Below are 18,444 nucleotides of genomic sequence, written 5' to 3'. Positions count from 1 at the left end.
TTGGAAGGGACCTCAGGAGGCCATCTAGTCCAACCCCCTGCTCAAAGCAGGACCAATCCCCAACTAAATCATCCCAGCCAGGGCTTTGACAAGCCTGACCTTAAAAAACTCTAAAGAAGGAGATTCCACCACCTCCCTAGGTAACCCATTCCAGTGCTTCACCACCCTCCTAGTGAAAAAGTTTTTCCTAATATCCAACCTAAACCTCCCCCACTGCAACTTGAGACCATTGCTCCTTGTTCTGTCATCTGGTACCACTGAAAACAGTCTAGATCCATCCTCTTTGGAACCCCCTTTCAGGTAGTTGAAAGCAGCTATCAAATCCCCCCCTCATTCTTCTCTTCTCCAGACTAAACAAGCCCAGTTCCCTCAGCCTCTCCTCATAAGTCATGTGCTCCAGCCCCCTCATTGTAACCCGTAGGTCCTTTTCTGCAGAACTGCTGCCTACCCCTTCAGTCCCTAGTCTGTAGCAGTGCATCAGATTCTTCCTTTCTAAGTGCAGGACATTGCACTTGTCCTTGTTGAACCTCATCAGGTTTCTTTTGGCCCAGTCCTCTAATTTGTCTAGATCCCTCTGTATCCTATCCCTACCCTCCAGCGTATCTACCACTCCTCCAAGTTTAGTGTCATCTGCAAACTTGCTGAGAGTTCAGTCCACGACATCCTCCAGATCATTAATGAAGATATTGAACAAAACCGGTCCCAGGACCAACTCTTGGGGCACTCTGCTTGATACCGGCTGCCAACTAGACATGGAGCCATTTATCACTACCCATTGAGCCCAATGATCTAGCCAGCTTTCTGTCCACCTTATAGTTCATTCATCCAGCCCATACTTCTTTAACTTGCCAGCAAGAATACTGTGGGAGACTGTATCAAAAGCTTTGCTAAAGTCAAGGAATAACACGTCCACTGCTTTCTCCTCATCCACAGAGCCAGTTATCTCATCATAGAAGGCAATTAGTTTAGTCAGGTATGACTTGCCCTTGGTGAATCCACGCTGACTGTTCCTGATCACTTTCCTCTCTGCTAAGTGCTTCAGAATTGATTCCTTGAGAACCTGCTCCATGATTTTTCCAGGGACTGAGGTGAGGATGACTGGCCTGTAGTTCCCCAGATCCTCCTCCTTCCCCTTTTTAAAGATGGGCACTACATTAGCCTTTTTCCAGTCATCCGGGACCTCCCCCTATCACCATGAGTTTTCAAAGATAATGGCCAATGGCTCTGCAATCATATCTGCCAACTCCTTTAGCACCTTTGGATGCAGCACATCCGGCCACATGGACTTGTGCTCGTCCAGCTTTTCTAAATAGTCCTGAACCACTTCTTTCCCCTCAGAGGGCTGGTCACCTCCTCCCCATGCTGTGCTGCCCAGTGCAGCAGTCTGGGAGCTGACCTTGTTCATGAAGACAGAGGCAAAAAAAGCATTGAGTACATTAGCTTTTTCCACATCCTCTTTCACTAGGTTGCCTCCCTCATTCAGTAAGGGGCCCACACTTTCCTTGACCACCTTCTTGTTGCTAACATATCTGAAGAAACCCTTCTTGTTACTCTTAACATCCCTTTCTAGCTACAACTCCAGGTGTGATTTGGCCTTCCTGATTTCACTTCTGCACAGGCAGTGGGTTATATTCTTTTGTGGTGCCCGAGCTCCAGCAATATTCAGGGCTGGGGGCTCTGCTCCACCAATATTTGGAGCTGGGGCTCTTCCCCAGCCCTGCCTGGAGTGGGCCCTGGTCCTCATGGGTCTCCCCCGCCCTGCCGTATCCCTGCCTGGAAGAAAGCGGCGCACGCCTCTCCCGTGCCTGCTTGTGCTGCCCGTGTAGCACATTCCTACGCGGAGCCCCGCTCCCGGCAGCAACTGTTGTCTGCTGCCCCAGGGTCCTAGTGCCCCCCATCCGCTAATGGCAGGGCAGGCTGCCCTTACCCTGCCCTTCCACCCTAGCCCTGAGCTTCTCCAATGCCCCAAACCCCTCAGCCCCAGCCGTCATCCCCCCACACCCTGATACTCTGCCCCAGCCCTGAGCCCCCTCCTGCATCATGAACCCCTCATCCTCAACCCCACAGCCCTCACCCCTGCACTCCCTCCTATCCCCAAACTCCCTCCCAGTATGTGCACCCCTCCCCCTTCCCACACACCCCCTCCTGTCCTCAAACTCCCTCCCAAAGCCCTGCACCCCCTCCTTTTGCACGCCCTCCCACCCTCAAACTCCATCCCAGAGCCTGCACCCCTCACCCTCTGCCCCAGCCCGGAGCCTGCACCCAGCACCCAAACTCCATCCCAGAGCCTGCACCCTGCACCCCTCCTGCACCCTAATCCCCAGCCCAGGACCTGCACCCCAGACCTCCTCCCCCCCAGCCAAACCCCCTCCCAGAGCCTTAGGCAGGTGGGGAATGGAGTTGGGGGGAGCGGAGTTGTGGTGCCCCAGAATCCTCCCCCCTCCAAAATTTCTACAAACCTGCCACCCATGCTCCTGCATGCCTGAGCAATATTTTTATACTCCTCCATGGTCATTTGTCCAATCTTCTGCTTCTTGTAAGCTTCTTTTTTGTGTTTAAGATCAGCAAGGATTTCACTGTTAAGCCAAACTGGTCGCCTGCCATATTTACTATTCTTTCTACACATCGAGATGGTTTGTTCCTGCAACCTCAATAAGGATTCTTTAAAATACAGCCAGCTCTCCTGGACTCCTTTCCCCCTCATGTTATTCTCCCAGGGATCCTGCCCATCAGTTCCCTGAGAGAGTCAAAGTCTGCTTCTCTGAAGTCCAGGGCCGTATTCTGCTGCTCTCCTTTCTTCTTTGTGTCAGGATCCTGAACTCGACCATCTCATGGTCACTGCCTCAAGATTCCCATCCACCTTTCATTCCCCTACTAATTCTTCCCTGTTTGTGAGCAGCAGGTCAAGAAGAACTCTGCCCCTAGTTGGTTCCTCCAGCACTTGCACCAGGAAATTGTCCCCTACACTTTCCAAAAACTTCCTGGATTGTCTGTGCACTGCTGTATTGCTCTCCCAGCAGATATCAGGGTAATTGAAGTCTCCCATGAGAACCAGTGCCTGTGATCTAGTAACTTCTGTTAGTTGCCGGAAGAAAGACTTGTCCACCTCATCCCCCTGGTCTGGTGGTCTATAGCAGACTCCCACCACAACATCACCCTTGTTGCTCACACTTCTAAACTTAATCCAGAGACTCTCAGGTTTTTTTGCAGTTTCATACCGGAGCTCTGAGCAGTCATACTGCTCTCTTACATATAATGCAATTCCCCCACCTTCTTTGCCCTTCCTAGACAGTTTATATCCATTCATAACTGTACTCCAGTCATATGAGTTATCCCACCAAGTCTCTGTTATTCCAATCACATCATAATTCCTTGGCTGTACCAGGATTTCCAGTATTCCCTGCTTGTTTCCCAGGCTTCATGCATTTGTGTATAGGCTCTTTCTCAGCATGAGGCAGGAGTCCTCCTCTCTTGCACTGTCCTGCTCGTGCTTCCTCCCGGTATCCCACTTCCCCAATTACCTCAGGGCTTTGGTCTCCTTTCCCGGTGAACCTAGTTTAAAGCCCTCCTCACTAGGTTAGCCAGCCTGCTTGCAAAGATGCTCTTCCCTCTCTGTGTTAGGTGGAGCCGGTCTTTGCCTAGAACTCCTCCCATGGTCAAAGAATCCAAAGCCTTCTCTCGGACACCACCTGCATAGCCATTTGTTGACTTCCACTATTTGATGGTCTCTAACTGGGCCTTTTCCTTCCACAGGGAGGATGGACAAGAACACCACCTGTGCCTCTAACTCCTTTATCCTTCTTCCCAGAGCCATGTAGTCTGCAGTGATCCACTCAAAGTCATTCTTGGCAGTATCATTGGTGCCCATGTGGAAAGGCAGGAAGGGGTAGCACAACCCAAGGGCTTGATGAGTCTTAGTAGTCTCTCCGTCACGTCGTGAATCCTAGCTCCTGGCAAGCAGCACACTTCTCAGTTTTCCCGGTTGGGATGGCAGATAGTTGACTCAGTCCCCCTGAGGAGGGAGTCCCTGATCACCACCACCCGCCTTCTTCTCTTGGGAGCGGCGATCGTGGAACCCCCATCCCTAGAACAGTGCATCTCATGCCTTCCAATCGGTGGAGTCTCCTTCTGCTCCTTTCCCTCAGATGTATCATCTAGTCCATTCTCTGCATTAGTACCTGTGGAGAGAACATGAAAACAGTTGCTCACCTGTATCTGCATTGCTACATGGACGCTCCTATTTCTTCTTCTGGACGTCACATGCTGCCAGTTTTCTTCATCATCCTTCTGTCCCCGTTGCGCAGCCTGCTCTGATTCTTCAGAATGTTGTGCCCGTAGAAGCATATCTTGACGTCTGTCCAGGAAATCTTCATTTTCTCTTATGCAATGCAGGGTTGATACTTGTTTCTCCAGACCTTGAACCTTCTCTTCCAATATGGAGACCAGCTTGCACTTTGTACAGACAAAGTCGCTTCTGTCCTATGGGAGAAAGACAAACATGGCACATCCTGTGCAGGTCACAACAGCTGATCACTCACCATCCATATCACCTTCCTTCTAAGAGCTTCCTCAGACGCTGCAGCAACTACTCAGAGGAGCCTGCAAGTTGAACCCCTCAGTGGGCTCTCCCCAGGCAAACTCCTAGTCAAACTCTTGCTGTTTGCCACTCAGCAGGTTCGCAGCTGACTGCTTTTTTTTTTATAACACTCATGATCTTGCACACCGCACCTTCTCATCTGTGGTCATATAACATCTTTGAGGAAACTGTAGCAATTGCTTAGATGGAAAAATAATATTCAGAAAGTGTTTGGTGTTAGCTTCTTTTAATGTGATTTAGCAACTAGAAGGCAGGAGACTCAGTATCATGTGACCAGCCAGCTCTGACAATCACAGTTTAAGGAACCAGGGCTAAAGTTATTAGTGTATTTGAGAAGCAAACATTGCAGGGGAAAGTATGATGTTGTTTTTTTTTGTTTTGTTTTTTTTTGTTTTGAAATCGGTTTCCAGTGGATTTTATGGACTTGTCTATGCTGGGGATTTTCAGCCATCAGTACTCAGCCTCTATCGGCAGTGACTTACACTGGTGCAGTTTACCCGTTTTTAAGCAATAACCTGTTTCAGTGTGACATTGCAGTTTATATCGAATTGCCTTGCCTACATTAAGGGTTGGTGCTAGTGGTGGCTGGTCACCAATGCCTGAAACCCACAAAGGTAGACAAGACCTAAGCCAAAGCAAATGCTGGTTAGTCTTAGGCAACCTTGACTTTAACTCAGATACCTTTAGGATCAAAGTTGAAATAGCAATGTCTGTTTACAACAAAACTGGTTGAAAATTTTGAAATATTTTGGATACTACATGTTCTCAATATCTTAGCGGGGTGGCACTTATTTGTGTGGTACTTTTTAATTTTATATATTTCTTCAGGTCTACAGGTGATGGACATAAAAAAGATCAATTTTCATAGGTGCTGAGACCCTGCAATTGGCATTAGTGTCAGCTGGAGTATGAGTGCTCAACACTTCCTAAAATCAGACCCCCTAGGGGGAGGCCCTAGCACAGACTATTGCCTGCCGTGAGTGCAGGGGACAAGACTAGATGCCCTATTGCGGTCTCTGCCACTTCCATACTTCCCCTGGCCATTTGCCAGCATCAGTGGCTCTGGGATTTTGCCCATCATTTCCCAGAGCTATTGCAACCTAAGAGAAGCAGAAGGCTGGTTTGTAAAGGTGTGGCAGGCGTTGGGGGAGGGGAGCAGAGGGGACCTGAACTGGGGGGGGGGGGGGATGGGGAAGAAGTGTATGGAAAAGCAAGTTGCAGCTGGAGCTGATGTGGAGGGGGGCAGGGAAAGTAACACACACAATCCTCCTCTGCCCTCGTCCTTTCCTCCTCCCCGTCCCCACAGGCAGCAGGGAAAGGCTCCAGACCCCAGAAAACAAAGGGGGCTGGGCGGGGGGCGGCGCAGGCTGCAAGCCGGCCCTGGCGGCAGCGAGCTCTACCTGCCAGGCAGAGGCACAGCGCGGGCTGCGCGGCGAGCCCGGGGAGTGACACACACACACACACACGCGGCGCTGAGGGGAGGGGAGCGCGGCGGCGGCGGCGGCGGCGGCGAGGAGCGAGCAGAGGAGCAGCCCGTGGGCGGCTGGCGGCGGCGGCTGCAGGGGGGGCCCGCGGCTGGCTGGCTGCGTGTTGCCCTGGGCAGCCCCGAGCCCCGGAGGCGCAGGGGCGGGCTCGGTGCGGTGGCGATGCCCCGGGGACGCTCCGCTGGTGCAGCTCAGCCGCGCTGACGCGTCTCCTCCTCGTCCTCACCATGGACAGCTTCGACTTCGCCCTGCTCCAGGAATGGGACCTGGACTCCCTCTGGTGAGTGCTGCCGGGCCGTGCCCGCGCCGCGCCGCGCCGCACCTGAGCCGGGCTGGGTCCCGGCGGGGGAATGTGGCGCTTCAGCTCGGGCTCCGGGGGGAAGGACCTCCCCTGCCCCCTCGCCGCAAGCACCCCGGGCTCCAGCTCCGCTCCCCGGCTCGTGGCGTGTCCCTGCCCCCGCCCCCCAGGCTGCCTGGTCCCCTTCATGGACCCCCAGCCTGCCGTCCCCCTTCCCCCGTGCTCCTTGTCCTCCTACTGCACCCCGCTCCTGCCTCCTCTGCCCCTGTGCTCCGCCCTTCCTCCCACTGCACCCCTATGTCCCTCCGTTCCTCCCACTGCACCCCGCTTCTGCCTCCCACTGCACCCCTATGTCCCTCCCTTCCTCCTACTGCACCCCGCTCCTGCCTCCTCTGCCCCTGTGCTCCGCCCTTGCTCTCACTGCACCCCTGTGTCCCTCCGTTCCTCCAACGGCACCCCGCTTCTGCCTCCCACTGCACCCCAATGTCCCTCCCTTCCTCCCACTGCACCCCGCTTCTGCCTCTGCGCCCCTGTGCTCCTTCCTTCCTCCCACTGCTCCCCGCTTCTGCCTCTTCTGCACCCCTGTGCCTCGCTCTTCCTCCCAGTCCGATTGCACCCCGCTCACGCCCCCCATCCCCTTGGACTCTTCGTCGCTCCCTTCTGCGCCCCCAAACCATCCCTTGTGGGTGGCCGGCGCTTTGGAGCGGGGAGGAAGGTCCAATGTCTGTCAGGCTGAACGGGTTGCGCGCAGGGAACCCATTCATAGAAATGCCATTGTCGACTCTCCCCGGGCACAGCCTCCCCCGAGCCCAGGGGCTGGTATTTCGGTAACTGCTGCTGGACGCGCAGCACTTGGGCACCCTCGCCGGGAGCTTTGCCACCCTTGCCCCCAATCAAGCAAACTGGGTAACAGCAGCTGCGGCCGGGGAGGAGAAAGTGCCGGTCCAGCCAGAGCAGGCTGGGGCTTTTTGCTGGTCAGTCGCAGGTACTTTGTGGTACCGGTGTGTGCTGCTCCACGGTGTGTCACTGTTGTTTGTAACCCCCCTGGATTAACCCTTTTGTGCATGAAAAGGCGATGGGTGAAATGGAATTATACTGAAGCTCCCCATGGCCCGAAGTGCATGTGTTGTACGGAATCTTTATCTGGAGCAGTTTAATTCCAGCGGCAGGTGCCTCTGAACCCCCTCCCGTGCTTCCTCCGCCCGTTCTCCCCCCCTCACCCCACCTATCCAAGTGGTATAATTATTTCAGCGCCAGTGTATTCTTATTACTACAGGAATTTGTGTTATGTTAATCATTTTAGGTGAGCATTTGATGGAAGAGGGGTAGTAACTGCAGATTATGTCCTGTTAGGTCGAATGGTATATTTGGGAGTTGAGATTATTTTTGCCTTAAATCAGTTAACAGTGTTGCATTTCTGTTACATTTTATGTGATTGGTATCAGTAGAGGATGCATTCAGCAACTACATCTTATCTTTTCCATGACAGGCGTAACAAAGTAAGCTGGACAAGCAAATCCATTAGTGAGCTTCCTCTTACAAAAGATCTCACCATTCATGCAATGCATAATGCACCCCGCTTCTGCCTGATTTATACATCAGTGTATAAATGCATACACTGATGACATGCAATATAATAAAACTTGTATATTGCTGTGAGAATTTTAAAGATCAATTATAATAGAACAATTTGTTACTATTCTATAAAAGTTGTTAATTACAGCGTTGCTGGCTGTGATACTAGTTAAGGTTGTGTCTGAATTTCAGTAATAAATACCAATTTTTAGTTTTATATCCAAACCTTAACACTTATCTCTGGACTGATTTTAAAATTTCAGCCCACATACATGCTTTTAAAATTAAATTCCACTAACTTTCTATTTAATGGGGGGAGAGGAGAAGAGAGGAAATAGTACTTTGGTCTGGTTTGGGAACACCCTTCCCTTCTCATTTTTTTTAAGGGGAATGTGGTGGCTATTAGTCCAATTTGTAGCGTAGTTGTTTATATTTAATATTTAAAAAATGGAAAAAGTTGAGACTATAATGTTGGAAGCCCAGCTAGTACTATGTCCAGCAATTGCTGCTTTTTCTAACCTTTTTAGCATGCTTTGAGTGTTATTGAATCACTCTGAACATAGTATGATAGGTTCTACTGATTTAATTGATAATATTGATCCAAGGGACATTTCTAGAATCCCAGATAACACACTTTTAAAAAAACCTACACATTTGTGTAACAAGTATTTTTTTAAATAGTCTAAGTATGTATTTACCAAGTACACTACAAATGTTTCAAATGAAACATTATAGACAGTTGGGTAATAGTGAGCCTGATCTTGCATTCCTTGCTCACCTAAACCTTCCCCTGAAGTCTTTGCAGGGTTGGGTGCACAAAAAATTTAAACATCAAGCCCTCTAAAAGGGAATCACATACATTAATCATGACTTCTCTATAGAACAAGAGTTTCATAAGTGTTATCATTTTCTGTTTGCATTTTTTCAGGAAGAAAGTGTAGCTGTGTTCTGATGAATGGGTTGGTGAATCTGAGGTTGTTTGCTGGAAGTTTATCACAAAGCAGCTATTTTAGCAACTGTTTCAGAATAAAAAACTCAGAATGATCAAGTTAGAGTCATAGCAGAAGTACTGATGTCACATACTGTAAGCTTATAGCATGAATATTAGTAAAATGACAGCTTTACCACTAGGTGACCCAGCAACAACAGGCACAGGGCCCTGGGCTTGTTTATGATTGTGGGCAATGTGTGCGTGTCATGCTGTAGTTCCTCTATGCTGCCAGCTTCTTTCTTGTGAACAGACTGGTTATTGAAATTTACAAAGAACCCTGCCTTGTAGGACATACTCACTAACCAAAATAAACCTTGTAGATCTAATTTTAGACCTAAAAGACTTGACAGCATCCTTCTAAAGGAGCAAAAAATATTTTGTACCATGAATACTTTCATGGCAAAGGGAAACACTTAGAGGATTTAATTTTCCATGCAGCAAGAATAAATATTGTGTCTCATTTTTTTGAATGTAGTCATATTGACAATTTGTGCACTTAACTAATGACAGAAAAGCTGCTTTTTGCAGTACTTGGTGGCTGTTTTGCTTAAAAGTGAAATCACTAAATATTAACATGCTTCTTTAAAGTTTTCTTCTTTACATTTTTGTTGTTGGAAAATCAGAATGTTTTAAAAAGGATGTCCAAATCAACAGTAGTATGGTATGCAGTTCTCATTGAGGACAGTGTAAATATTGTATTGACTGCATCAGTTTTGATTAATTTGCCCTCCAATTAATACCCATTACATTTTTACTCTGCTGTTCATGCTGTAGCATACAAAATGTAATATAATATTTGTATCATATATATGGGCCAAAAACCATCATAAGAGAGGATATTCATTAGTATATTGTAAACTGCAGAAGGCTATATAAGTTGATTTTTATATTGAATTGCAATTTCTACCAAGTTGCATCCACACCAATGGCATCTTTCCCCTCCACCCTACACCCCCAGTAACATATTTCAAATTACAAAAGCTGAGTGACACTCAAATAGAAAATCCAACAGAACCATGTAAATTTGTGGCATAAACAAAACATGATCATGTGTGTTGTATAACATTTTCGTTGGTACTTTTGGGGAGATAACTCACTCCTGCCTCGTGAGTAATGCTGTTATCCCAGCTTTACAGCAATAACAACTTCGTACCACAACACCACCTCATATATTTTCTTTCTGTATCAATTCATTTGTATGTAATATCTAGTTTATTTGTACAAATGCGAGGAGCCAAATTTTCCACTGCCTCGCAACTTGTGTGTTCTTTTACACTGTGCAAAATGGTCTTATTCTGATTTGGTAGTGTTTTACACCTATTTTGGTCTTGTTAAAACAAATTACACAAGGTGCAAGATAGTAGAGAATCAGGCCAAATGAGTTAAATCGAAGTGCCAGGCATGGTTTTGTGTTTAAAAAATCAAAATCAAAATCATGCAGCTGTTCTGTGTTGTATTGGTCAAACTTAGGCCCAGATTCAGCTAGGTACTTAAGCATGTTCCCAACTTTAAACATGTGAGGAATCCTGCTGAAAGCAATTTTGTAAAGGAACTACTGGTGCTTAAAGTAAGACACATACTTAAGAACCTTGCTGAATCTGGTAAATATTTACAAATTTTGTAAGGGTTAAATCAATTAAATAAAATTATTAGGCTTATTAATGCATTTATTCACCATGTTATAGCATACAAAAAGTAAAGTGTATGCATATTTAAGTATAAGGCATGTTAGTCCTGAATAAAATGGTGGTGGTTTAGGCACAAGTAATAAAGTGCATAATCAATGAATATGTTGCTGATCTGGTGCTTTTGGATATTTTGAATTATCATTAGTTTTGTAGTGGTGCCCTAGTATTGTAAATAAATACACATGTAACTGTAGTTTCCAAGTAGAGGTCAATGTCAAATGCCACAGTGTAAGGTGGCCCACTGTTTTGTACAGACCATGTATTGAATTACTAGCTCATTTGCTATCTTTGGGTCTGTTCCTGCTCCATTTGAAGTCAATGAGAGTTTTGTTTGGAAGCTGCTCTTAACAAAAAGCGGGTAGACATCCAGCAGTCTTGTAAAAGAACCTTTTGTAACTTTTTGATCCCAGAGTAGTCCAGTTTTTAGTCACTAAGTCTTATATTTGTGCAAGCTGAGATCATTTTCATTTTGTACAGACCCTTCACTAGAGAAGATTCTGGAAAGCTAATTTTACAAATAGTTCCCTAGACACCGCAAAGTATTAAAATGTTTATTTTCAGTTAATATTGATTTTTTTCTTTGAGGTCACTTAACCCATGGATATCTTTCCTTCTTTAGGACAGGGACCATAGTTTACCATTCCAGATACAATAATACATTCACAAGAATAATGATACTTAATTGTATATAAGTGTTAAGCTTCTCATCTTAATCTTGAGAGCTCTGTGAACATCTGGTGTATATTGGGGTCATGTTAGACTGAACACTGACATACAAAGAATACAAGAAGAAGCTGAAAAAGAAAGTGAACTCCAGGAACTGTATACTCCAGAAACTGTCCAATACAAAATGGGCAGCTAACCTTAAAACACTCTGAGCTGCCAGTCTCACCTTGTGTTATTCATTTGCGGAGTACTGTGTCCCAGTATGGTCACGTTCATGCCATGCACACAAATTGATACTGAACTTATTCATGCCTGTAGGGTCATAAGAGGGGCTTTGAAACTGACTCCTATGGTGTTGCTGTACTGCGTCATGGGCACTGCACCACTGTTATATCCTTGGGGGGGGAGCCGGTTTAGGAAGAAATCAGTTGAGGCCAGAGAGCTGACAGCTAACAAAACCACCATTTTATTTACAGAGACAGAGAGTTCACTCAGCCGGCTGAAGCTGGCTGAGCTAACCCATAATAATCTAACTCAGTTGCCATAGCAACAAAAACCACGACAACCAAATACACAACATATTCCTCCCCCCCTAATAAGAACATCCCCTAAATAAAACACACACTAGACTAGAGAAGGAGGGTAGACTGCCTCCATTCCCGGCTAAATCCTGGGGATTATTTTGCCCCATAACCGTGGGTTCGCCCTAGCTAAAGATCCAGCTGATGAGGAGGCCTTCTGTCTCTAGGTGGATTACAGCGAACTTCTGGTGTTATTGCACCCAAAAGCACTAGGGGCTCAGGGTCCGCAGCACGAACAGGTGAGGAGGTGGTATCAGCTCGTGCTGGGCAAAGGGGTATCTCAGCCGCCGGCAGTAATGGAGGAGAACAGTCAGGAACAGGTGACTCGTGATTCGGTGCCTCACCAGAAGAGGTGAAGTCAGACCCCTCAACTGCAGATGGGTCCTGAGGACTGGCATGACCTGGCAACAGCTGATCTACATGTCGCCGCCAGGTAAGATTCTCTGCAGTCCGGACTGTGTAGGAAACAGGTCCTGTTTGAGTGATGATTGTGGCCGGGACCCATTTAGCTCTGGAAGTATAATTCCGAGCCAAAACTGGCTGTCCCGGGCTAAAGGTTCGGTCTTTTGCTCTGGGTGCCCGTCTGATGACTTGATATTGCTGCTGATGTTGCACAATTTGTCGGGGTTCAGAAGGTTTCAGCAGATCAAAGCAAGTGCGCAGCTGTCGTCCCATCATTAGAAAGGCCAGAGATGCGTGGGTCGTAGCATGAGGTGTGTTTCTGTAGGAAAGTAAAAAGGTATCCAGACGCTTTTGAATGGAGTGTTGTCCCCTTGCTGATTTCAAAGCGTTTTTCATTGTCTGCACAAATCTTTCAGCTAATCCGTTGGTGGACGGATGATATGGTGCTGACGTGATGTGGTGTATCCCATTTGCCTTCATAAAATTTTGAAACTCCTGAGAAACGAACTGCGGTCCGTTGTCGCTCACAAGTTGTTCTGGCAGACCAAAACGACTAAAGAGTCCTCGTAGTTTTTGGATAGTACTCTCTGCAGAAGTGGACTGCATTATAGAGACTTCTGGCCATTTAGAATGGGCATCTATTGCCACCAAGAACATGCTTCCTTCAAGGGGGCCAGCAAAGTCAACGTGAATACGTTGCCACGGGTTTTCAGGCCAGTCCCATGGGTGTAGGGGTGCCCACTGGGGTGCATTCCTCACACCCTGACATGACATACAAGCTTTTGCCTTCTCTTCAATAGCGCTGTCCAATCCAGGCCACCAAAAATAGCTTCGTGCAATTTCCTTCATGCGCACTATTCCACAGTGACCGGAATGTAGCTGTTCTAACAGCTGTGATCTCAGTGGTGGTGGAATAATGACACGTCTCCCCCACAACAAACAACCAGATTGGACCGATAACTCCATCCACTTGGACATGTAGGGAACAAGGTCGGATGAGACCGGAGAGGTTTGTCGAGTTTTTCCATGCATCACCAGGTCCATAACTTGGGACAATACTGGGTCAACGCGAGTTGCCTTCTTTATCTGAGTAGCAGTGATGGGTGTATTCTCTACTTGTTCAAAGTAGAAGATTTCCTTTTGGGCACTATCTTGGTGTTTGACCGGCAAAGGCAACCTTGAGAGGCCATCTGCATTGCCGTGCAGAGTGGATTTCCGATATTTGATTTCATATGTGTGTGCTGAAAGTAACAATGCCCAACGTTGCATACGACTAGCAGCTAATGGGGGAATGCCTGTGTAGGGTCCAAAAATTGACGTCAGAGGTCGATGGTCTGTGAGAAGAGTAAACTTTCGCCCAAACAGGTACTGATGAAACTTCCGAATTCCAAAAACAATTCCTAATGCCTCACGTTCGATTTGGGCATAGTTAGTTTCTGCTTTGCTTAGAGTGCGTGAAGGAAAAGCAATAGGTCTCTCTTCTCCCGAAGGCATAATATGTGACACGACTGCTCCCACTCCATAAGGGGAGGCGTCGCAGGCCAATTGCAGTGGTAAGGATGGATCAAAGTGCGTTAGAACTTCAGAATTTAGCAATGTATCCTTAGCTTTGTTAAATGCAACATCACAGGCTTCAGTCCACTTCCAGGCCTTTTTCTGCCCAAGGAGCTCATGAAGTGGTTTTAGCAGTGTGGCTAACTGTGAGATGAACTTTCCATAATAGTTCAGGAGTCCTAGAAATGAGCGCAGCTGGCTTACATTTCGAGATGGGGGAGCCTCCACAATAGCTTTAACTTTTGCAGGGGCCTTATGAAGACCTGCAGAATCAATGATGTGTCCCAAATATTCAACAGAGGGCTTGAAGAATTCACACTTGTCTTTGCGAACTCGTAGGCCATACTCTTCCAGTCTTTGTAGGGTAGCCTCTAAATTCCTTAAGTGATCCTCTTCATTTCTTCCAGTGACCAGGATATCATCCAGATAGCACTGAACTCCTGACAAGCCACACAAGATCTGGTCCATAGCCCTCTGGAACAGGGCGGGAGCAGATGTTATTCCGAAGGGTAGGCGACAGTATCGATAAAGCCCCTTATGAGTCGCAATAGTCAACAGCTCTTGAGACTTTTCATCAACGTGCATCTGTAAATATGCTTGACTCAGATCAATCTTACTGAACTTTTGTCCCCCAGCCAGGCCTGCGAAGAGGTCATCGATGCGGGGAAGTGGGTATTGCTCTGCACACAACACTGGGTTGACAGTGACTTTAAAATCACCGCAAATCCGGAGAGAGCCATCTTTCTTCACGATTGGAATGATAGGAGTGGCCCATGAGCTATGGGTAACTGGTATTAGGACTCCATTGGTGACCAGGCGCTCCAGGTCTGCTTCAACTTTTGGCCTGATGGCATATGGCACAGTTCGGGCTTTCAGATATTTTGGTGGACTGTCAGGTTTAATGTTCAATGTCACAGTGATTCCCTTCATACTTCCCAAATCATCTCCAAAAACAGCAGCATGTTTCCTTAGTATAGGGGTTAGACTGGTTTCTTCTTTAGTCATCCGGTGCACTTCTGCCCAGTTCAGTTGAATCTTCCCAAGCCAAGACCTACCCATTAGGGCTGGGTAGTTACCTCTCACCACAAACAGTGGCAATTTAGCAGCCTGTCCATTGAGCTCCACCTTAACATCAATAGTGCCCAACATGGGCACAGCTTCTCCCATATACGTCTTCAGAACAGTTTTTGTTGCCTTAAGCGGAAGATGCTGTAGCTTTTCTTTATACACAGTCTCTGAGACCAGCGAGACGGCTGCACCGGTGTCCAGTTCCATGCGTATAGGTTTGCCATCCAATAACGGGGTTACCCAGTATTCATGTGAGCCCATTGCCAAAGACAAAACATGCAGTAGCACTTCCTCTTGCAATGAGGTGTCACCTTGATCATCCTGGGTCTGCTCTAGGGTATGCAGGGTTCCTCTTTTTGTCGGCCAGACCACAGGCCTCTTTTTCTTTTGTTTACAGGCACACTCAATATGTCCCTTTTTGCCACAGTGTCGACACACCAGGTCCTTACACCAGCATTCTGATGCCTGGTGACCCGGCTTACCACAGCGGTAACATTCTTGACTCTGCACAGTTTTGTGGGTCGGTTCTTGTGACACTTTTTGCACCCTAGGGGATGCACCGATGTATTGCGCCTCCCTTGTAGCCAGTTCCATGGAGACAGCAATATCAACAGCCTTCTGTAAGGTAAGCTGAGCCTCTGTCAGTAGGCGCTTCCGTATAGCTTCACTGTAGAGGCCACACACTAACCTGTCACGCAGGGCATCATTTAACATTTCTTTAAATTCACAGTGTTCTGCTAGCTTTTTTAAAATGGCTACAAATTGTACAACTGTTTCATCTTCCTTTTGGTCTCTTTTGTGGAACCTATATCTTTCAGCAATTACCAGTGGTTTTGGGGAAAAATGGGACCCCAGGATTTCCACAATGTCACTGTAAGATTTAGTTGCTGGCTTAACAGGGTGTAGTAAGCTGCGTAGCAGGGAGTAGGTTTTAGCCCCTACAACACTTAAGAATATTGGCACCTTCTTCGCTTCTGTAATGTCATTTGCAATAAAAAACGCTCAAAACGCTCAGTATACACATGCCACTGCTCTATATTCTCATCAAAAGGTTCCAGTGGCCTGGTCAGAGTAGCCATGATTTCAGTTTCCCTTTCACAGTCAGTGCAAACAAGCAGCTTTTTTGTTTGTTTGTTCTTTACCTTGACTTCTATTTCCTTCTGTTACTGGAGCAGCACCGGAATCTCACCCTCGTCGCCACTTGTTATATCCTTGGGGGGGGAGCCGGTTTAGGAAGAAATCAGTTGAGGCCAGAGAGCTGACAGCTAACAAAACCACCATTTTATTTACAGAGACAGAGAGTTCACTCAGCCGGCTGAAGCTGGCTGAGCTAACCCATAATAATCTAACTCAGTTGCCATAGCAACAAAAACCACGACAACCAAATACACAACAACCACCATCAGTAGAAAGGAGAGACAAAAACAGGTGCATGATCCAAGATACCCACTGCATGGACACATTTTCCCCAAAAGCTGAAGTTCAGAAAGAGTTTTGCCTCTGAAAATCCCTTACTCTGTCACCTTCCACTGTGGTATTTTGAGGTAACAAAATGGTGGGAAATGCTGATGATCCTGGAGAAGATGGTTTTGTCAGAACAACTTCCTCCAGTCATTGACCACAAATGGAAATAGTGGTGTACTCTAAATTGAGCAAGAGTTGGGGTGCTGAAGACTGGTGACAATATGATCAAATGGAAACGAAGGAACATGGAGAGTCTAGACAAATGCTTAATGCAGTGTCCCTGTCAACATCCTGTACTGTTCGAGATAGGTGACAGCACCATGGTATTAGCTGCAGTTTTGGAGCAACAAGCTGTGATGATCTTAATCTTCAAGGTCCCACAGAACTATGTTCCAGGGTGTCTTGGACTGTCTCTTATTCCCGTCTCTTCATCCCCTGCCTCTTTCTACCAGCAATGCCATGCTTGATGCCCTTCTTATTTTTCTCTTGGTTCCATCTTTGTGCCTTTTCCCATTCTGCTCGCTTCCCAATCCTGATTAACAAAGCCACCACCTTCTCCTCATTAAAACCCCATCTAAAAATTCACCCCTTCTGTGATGATTATAAGTGTGAGTAGACAATAACAACGATGATAGCCATAAGTTATTCCTGTCTATGGATTTCACAGTGTATTCTTTCTTCTATCTGTCTTTTATACTGTAAGCTCTATGGGTTGGGAATTGCCTTATTTGTTCTTTTACAGCACTGGACAAATTGCATTTGCTACATACAATACAAACAAATAAGAATGTAGAGCTTTTCATGTTCAAAATGCTGTATCAACTAAATAATAATGCCTTAAAAGTATGTCCATGCGAGTACTTATTTGCTAGATGTATTGCATCAGTTTCTCAGCCAGTTTAAATCAGCATAGCTCCGTTGACTTCAATGCATTATGACAATTTACACAAGCTAAGGATCTGGCTTATTATCTCTAATCTGTGTGTTTCAGGAAATTAAAATTTGTTAGGAATAATATATTTTCCATCCCTACATTGGTTTTTAGTCTGAAGAATATTTGGGGAAGACAGTGGGACAGTATGTTTTCCCTCTGCTCCCCCACTGTAGACAAGTTGATGGTCCAAGACCAGCAGTTTGATATATAATGATAAAAACTCTACAGGCCTTCCTGCTAGTCCTTAAACCTCTAGATTTATGTAACTCTGGATATGTTTTCTTTGAGAAGAGACCCTGACTTCTTTTCTGTCCCATGCTCGTGTGAGGTGCCACAATATCTATTGAAGTTGGGGAGAAGGAGGAGGGAGTACGGCAATATGGGCTGTGGTGTCATCAACGTGCGGGTGATACTCAGCTCTGTCCCTCTTCCATCAGTTCTTGATGGGATAGCTAGACAGAGAGCAGAGAAACTGAGATCTGGACCTGGATGAGAGCTAGTTGGTTGAAGCTCAATCCAGAGAAGATAAGTGATGCTTGTTGGCAAGGAAAAATACCTGGAGGAGACAGCAATGTTAATATGTGCCTCTTTGATCGGTCATTTCCCATCATTTGTTACTGAAGTGTGTAATCCAGGCATGGTCTTGTTAGATCATCAGCTTTTAAAGATCAAGTAATAACCAAGAGTTCTTTTTTCATTGTTGTTTGGCAAGGAGAGTGCAACCCTTTCCTCTAAGATGAGGACCTTGAGTTAGCTATGCCTTTACCACCTCCTAGACTGAATTACTATGTTACAGTGTGTGCTGTTTGTGGCTAGGCCTGATGATCATTCAAGAATTTCAACTAGCGCAAAATGTGTCTGCCCATTTACTTAGAGACAGATTGGGTAAGGTAATAATTTTTATTGGCTCAACTTCTGTTGGTGAAAGAGACAAGCTTTTGAGCTCCAAACCTGAAGAACAGCTCTGTAGAGCTCGAAAGTTTCTCTTTCACCAACAGAAGTTCATCCAATAGAAGGTATTTCCTCACCTATGGTTGTCTGTCTCATATCTTAGGGCCAACACTGCTATAACAACACTACAAACATGTACCTTGTAGTGTATAGGCAAGGAGCATATGGCATCCAGGCTCTGTAGTCTGCAC

The 18,444-nt window shown here is 46.6% G+C and overlaps 1 protein-coding gene across 2 annotated transcripts in view; it reads left to right on the top strand.

Annotated features, from left to right (window-relative positions):
- Nucleotides 1-6,247: 6,247 nt before the first annotated feature.
- Nucleotides 6,248-18,444, top strand: part of AFF3 (AF4/FMR2 family member 3) — a 480,216-nt gene continuing 468,019 nt past the window's right edge. Inside the window, exon 1 of one of the 2 annotated variants that reach the window (XM_045005798.1) lies at nucleotides 6,248-6,361. In XM_045005798.1, the coding sequence (XP_044861733.1) occupies nucleotides 6,309-6,361 (53 nt within the window). In that variant the 5' untranslated portion in view covers nucleotides 6,248-6,308. Of the gene's footprint in view, nucleotides 6,362-16,309; nucleotides 16,449-18,444 lie in introns of those variants that run through there. The other variant, XM_045005808.1, reaches the window with a different exon arrangement.

The sequence above is a fragment of the Mauremys mutica genome, chromosome 1 (assembly GCF_020497125.1).
Source record: "Mauremys mutica isolate MM-2020 ecotype Southern chromosome 1, ASM2049712v1, whole genome shotgun sequence".
NCBI lineage: Eukaryota > Metazoa > Chordata > Testudines > Geoemydidae > Mauremys > Mauremys mutica.
This window is presented reverse-complemented; position numbering and strand designations above follow the sequence as displayed.